The sequence below is a fragment of the Phalaenopsis equestris genome, unplaced genomic scaffold, assembly GCF_001263595.1.
Source record: "Phalaenopsis equestris unplaced genomic scaffold, ASM126359v1 Scaffold000297, whole genome shotgun sequence".
Taxonomy (NCBI): domain Eukaryota; kingdom Viridiplantae; phylum Streptophyta; class Magnoliopsida; order Asparagales; family Orchidaceae; genus Phalaenopsis; species Phalaenopsis equestris.
This window is the reverse complement of record NW_018164739.1, coordinates 4,645,631-4,651,630: the sequence shown is the minus strand read 5'-3', so window position 1 is coordinate 4,651,630 and position 6,000 is coordinate 4,645,631. Positions and strand designations below refer to the sequence as shown.

General features: G+C 39.1%; 1 protein-coding gene across 2 annotated transcripts in view; it reads right to left on the bottom strand.

Annotated features, from left to right (window-relative positions):
- The window catches only part of LOC110025363 (DNA-(apurinic or apyrimidinic site) lyase 2), a 63,354-nt gene extending 57,411 nt beyond the window's left edge, over positions 1-5,943 (bottom strand). For both annotated transcript variants that reach the window (XM_020725807.1, XM_020725806.1), the window contains exon 1: positions 5,731-5,943. In XM_020725807.1, coding sequence (XP_020581466.1) covers positions 5,731-5,838 — 108 coding nt within the window. In that variant the 5' untranslated portion in view covers positions 5,839-5,943. The remainder of the gene's footprint in view (positions 1-5,730) is intronic.
- Positions 5,944-6,000: the final 57 nt, after the last annotated feature.

Here is a 6,000-nt window from a genome sequence, read left to right as displayed (position 1 = left end):
AGGCAATGTGAATTGCGGAGATCGGACACGTCGACTCTCCGAATTGCGAAGCTGGTGCGCGCAGGAGTGCGAATTGTGCAGAAGGTCAACCTAAGGCTCGGAAAGGTCCTATAGGAATCCATTTTGGGCTTCCTCATGTCGGTTTCATCCTTCTAAGTGCTAGAAGTCGATAACACACACGCGAAACCTCCAAAAGAGGACGGAAATAGGTCGAACTAAAACGAGGCGTGCACCACTTCTAAGGTTCTAAAATAGTCGCAGGAAGACCCCTAAGGCTAGATCCTAACTCCTACGAGGAATACTAGACCTCACGAAAATTGAGGTCAACACATACATACCACCTAATTCTTTTGTATTTACATCCTTAACCTCAACAGCCAAGCTGGGGGAATTTTTGAAAATGGGTCATTTACATACATACCACCTAATTCTTATGAATTTACATATCCAATGCCTAAATTTTTTTTTTTAAATATGTTGGGTATTTACAAACCTGCCACCCAATTCTTATGTATTTACATATTTAAAATCTATTTTTTTTCTTTTTAAAATTTTTATAAACAAATTTTTGGTGTCATTTGATTTACTTTTATATACGAGCCAAAACGAGCCAAACATGATTGAACAAAAATTTGTTTGTGTTCGGCTCTTTTATAAATCAAGCTTAAAAAATTTATTTGTGTTCGACTCGTTTGTTTATCAAACGAATCGAACAAGAGCTACTTAGCAAGCCGAACACGAGCAATTTGCAAACGACTAACTTTCTCGAGAGTTGTATTTGATGGTTAGGTTGATGCTCCGGCTGTGTCTCTCTCCCTAGTGGTGATTGTATTTTCCTTGTTCCTGTTTCCAGCCATCCACCATGTTCTCCAGCGTCTTCCCGCCACCCCAAACTGTCTGCATCTTTGTTGCATTATTGTTGACCTCCTCCTTGTTGTCACCGATCTGGGACAGCTAGCTTTTATTGTTCATGTTGTTTTAGCTCCAATTTATTGTTGTAGCTGCAAGGGATTGCCAATCCCCTAACAATTCTTGCAGTTTTCTCACCTTGCCTTCGCTACGGCCACCCCCGCTAGTCATCCCGATCCACCGAGTAACCTCCACCACCCTTAGGATTCACTCTCGAGATGTTTGTTGTGTTGATGTATGTGTTTGTGATGTTATTTTCAGTTTTTGTGTGTTGTAACCTTATTTCCCTATTAATAAAAGTTATTTTTGTGTTTTAGGTCCTATTTCCCTCCGGTATTATTCGGTATCGGAGCTAGCCCAACTCTAGTCATATCCTAGGGTGGTTCCCTAACATCTGTCATAAAACAAATTTTTTTTTCCTACCACCAAATATCTTTTTCACAACTCAAACTCTAACTCCATCAAAATTTTTATTTCTTATTCCCTAATCCTCAACCATGCCACTATTAACATACATACCAGAGCCTTCACGAGAGGAGATATAGTGAGAGATCCGCTGACATCGACGGTCAATTACGGGCATGGAATATAAAATCCAATGGGAGGCTGCTCTCGACCGTGATCCGAAAGGTCGAAGGGGAGAACGAGAGGATATGAAGATGAAGTGGAAAACACAGCGTCAGTTCCTCCTAACTTAATACCGTCAAAAGTTGTAGACTCTAGCTTCCCAAGTGGAGAAACTGCAACACCAAGCGACCCCCCTGGCTACTATCCAGCAAAATCAATCTACAAGTCTGTCACTGCCAGAAAATGTGGCAAGTGCCATTGATTTGGGCATGAGAAATCAGAATGCACAACCAGGGGAGAGATATTTCGCTGAGTAGGGTGTTATTGAAAAATTGGGCAATGATACGGTTGGTCGAGGAGAAGATGAAGACGTCAGAGAGGATTCTCCACTAGTAGCTAATAAGGAAGAGACACCACCAATTCTAGTTGAACCTAAGATAGAGATTCCAGCTGAGGTAACAACCGCTTCGCCAGAAGGTAGTGACTCTGGGGTAATAGCAGTCCGACAGTATACGAGATTATGGTGTCTTGAGCCAGTATTTTGCAAACTTGAGAGGAACATCAGTCAGAATGACTTGGGATGTCCAAAAGGAGCATGAGTTTAAGGAATCAACCACGGATACAGGGCCACCACTGATCAGAGCATTGTATACTTGGCAGATGTACAGAACCCTTCCTGAGTTATCCTTATGGAGGGAGGTCTAGCATGATTGAGGAAGATTCATGTCGTGTCATGCTTGTAATATTACGAGAATATCATATGTTAGATTCAACTTAGTGGGGCACCCATTAGCAGAGATCCAGATAGTAGGAATGAACCTCAGCTTTGAAATGTGTCTTAGGAGCTTGAGGGAAATGAAAATTCTTCAATAGGATCCAGGTCCTGTCACTAAAGAAGATATCTCTCATAAGTGGTTGCTTTTAAAAGTGACACAGCCTATCACAAATTTCATCCCATAATTGAGTTTTCCTCACTACTTGTTACTCAATCACCACATGCTAGGCAGGAGAAGTGGAAGGAGAAGATTTCAAATGTAAGGGCGTAAGGGCTTGAGAATTGTATTGCGGAAACCCAACTCTATATGCGACCCCCGATCAGGACGTACCAAAAGAGGATGGATACATATTCTTTTGTGGAATGACAACGCCGACATGATTGACATGTCAGGGGATTTGACATCGTGCCACAAGAAATTTGAAGTTTCAACAAATGAAGTTGAAGCTCCCTCAAGTCCAGGAAATCGACGCCCCGGGTGGACGAGGGAGCGAGATTTCCCGCACTGACCTCGACCAGTTTGTTGAAGACCAGTCCAAGGAAATCCCGGGCCAAGAGGCCCGAGCGAGATCCCTAAAGGGGCGAGCAGCCTCTCGCGCCTCTCTCCCTGCCTTTTTTGCATCCCGCTAGATCAAGCAGCATTTTAGAAAGGGCGGCAATGTTGCTAACGCTCCCCCGCCTTTCATTTCTGTTCTTTCTCTTTTAGAGTCAATTTATATGCTCGTTTCTAAACTTAGGGTTAGTTTTTGATGCAGCCTTCTTTCAAATTTTCTGGGTGGAGTCTTCTTCCCTCTTGAGGGTTGTATATGACGGTTAGGATGGTGCGCTGGTTGTATTCCTCTTGTCGATGGTGATTGTATCTTCCTTGTTCCTGTTGTCAGTAGTCTACCTTGTTGTCCAGCACCTTCCCACCACTCCAAACAGCCCGCTTCTTTGCCACATCATTGTTGACCCCCCTCTCAATCCCTGTCGCCGCCACCCCAGCATAGCTAACCTTTGTTATTTCTGTCGTTCCTACCCCCATTAATAGTTGTAGTTGCATAGGATAGCCAGTCCTATAGCGGTTCCTGCAGTTTTCTCACCTCATCTTTGACGCCGTCTCTCGCGCTAGTCATCCTGATCCACCTAGTAACCTCCATCGCCCATGAGATGCACTCTTTTGTTATTTTGAAAAATAAATCTAATATACTCGAAACCCATCACATTTAGCGGAAATTTTAGGAGCACTTAAAATAAAGAATTTATGGCGAGGAGCTCCATTAAAAGCATATTTATATTAGGAGGATAAAGGCCCCCATGGGGGGCGTTTCATGCTTAAATGTTACTTTCAAAGGAAACGCCACCCTTGGGGGCATTTCCTATATAATATTATTTTTTTATATATGACATTATATATTAATAGTAAAAATATTACATAAAATATTATTATTAAAAATAAATGATAAATTTATACTACATTAATCATTCTTTAGATAATCTCAAAATAATTAAAAAATAGACATTAACAAAATGAAAAAGCTAACTATAAATTAAATTAAAAAAATTACATTACAATAAAATATTATCATAAGACTAAGGGTGTCAAAAATTAACCTGACAAGCCAACACGACTCGAAATCAACTCGGAAAACTCAGGTTATGGTTGACCTGAATATTTTTTGAGTCGTGTTCGGATTATAGAATTCAACCCGTTTATTATTAGATTTGGGTTAGGGTTGAACCCGAAAACCCAAACATGATCTGAATAAGCTCAAAATTTTAAGTCGGGTTCGGGTTAGCGGGTCAAACTTGAGTTCGGGTTTTATTTTTCAACACATTTATTATTCGAGTTGGGTTAGAGTTGACCCTATTCAGATCGGGTCAATTTTAGGTCAAACACGAACGCAACTCGTTGACCTGAATTGACACCCCTACATAAGATAACGTTTTTGGAATACAATTATTTTCTATGCCGATATGGAATGACCCCTAAATCTAGTGTATATCAAGAAGACGGTCGCAATGGTCGTTCTCGCAAATAGTGGTCTTGAAAATTCTTCTTCAACATCATCGTCTTCAGTTACGTCATTCGTATCTTGTTGGGATACATAATTTTTTTTTTCATGGGTACCGGTGGTGTATAAATTGGAGGTAGAGTTATTATGTAACCCAAGCCCCCAAAAAGCTACGAAAAATGCTGCTAAAGATGATGATGTTGAAGAAAATTTTCAATACCACCAATTGCGAGAACAAACATTACAACCGTCTTCTCGATATGCACCGGGTTCATGCATCATTCCACATCGGCATAAAAGATAATTGTAATACGAAAGCATTGTCTTATGATAATTTTTATTGTAAAATATTTTTTTTAATATAATTTATTGTTATTTTTTTCATTTTGTTCTGGTATATTTTTTAATTAATTTGAAATTATCTAAAGAATAATTAATATAGTATAAATTTATCATTTAATTTTAATAATAATATTATTATATACAACATTTTTAATATTAATATATAATATCATAAATGATTACAAAACTTAATATTATAAAGGAAATGCCCCTAAGGGGGGCGTTCTTTATGAAAGTAGCGTTTAAGCATGAAACACCACCCATGGGGTAGTTTATGCTCCTAATTAAACTTTTTTAAGGGAGCTCCTCCCCATAAATTCCCTATCTTACGTGCTCCTTCTCAAAATTTTCCCACAATTTTATGCATTATTTTACTTTTTTAGTAGCATTGGGATATTGGATAAAAGCTGCTAATATCACGCCATTAAAATTATACGTCACATGCTTGATCATTATTCTACTAATCTTGAGCCTTTATCATCCAATATGTTTCACATTGCTCTATCTCTCCCCTTTTTTCGACACTAACCTCACCTATTAGAATTCTTTCACCTACAAAAAAACCTAGACTGAGTTACCTCACTTCGAATTCTCATCGTAAGCATCTCCATAACCAATATAAAAAGAAGAATACTCAATATTGATCCATACATAATCCTACTGAAATTATAAAGTACTTTGCTCACTCCACAACTACTTTTAATATTAGTAAATGTTACATCATACAGGTCCTTTAATATACCTTCAGCACAAACCATTTTCTCTATACATATTAAATTTCTCATGGCATCTCACTTTAAAAATCAATTGACTTTACTGAGCATAATGATCTAATAATATATTTGCTGATGACTAAATTTGTTAGGGGGTTTTCTATCCCTGCAAGGGACAGTGGGACCAAGATGTACAAATAGTTAATCAAAAACTAGCCTCCGATAGAACAGAAACATCTTCTCAAACCCTAAATCTACTTCATTGCCCTTTCTAGTTTCTTCTTTTCTGCTTTCTAACAGCGCCAAATAATTTCAGTCTCCAATCCCTAGCACGGACCCTATCTGACATACCGACTCGTGCACAACCAGCTAGGGCATCAAAATAAAAAAATTTATTAGGCGAGCAAATCCGGGATAGAAAAGAGGAGACCTGGAAGCAGATGATGTCAGCATCGAGGGAATTGAGCAGTTTGAGAAGAGAGCCATGCTGGGAGACGCGCTGCCGCAAGCCGTTCACATTGTAAGTTACAATCTTCATCTCAGCTTTCTCGCCTCCAGATATTCTTCGGCATTTGCCGCTGCTCTGAGTTTTGAGCTTCGAGCGCAGTTCTAAAATTCAACAAGAGGCGTTTTAAATTTTTAATCGAATGTATCAGAGTTTCATTTTAATGTTTGGCAGTGAGTTTTAATAGTACGTGAC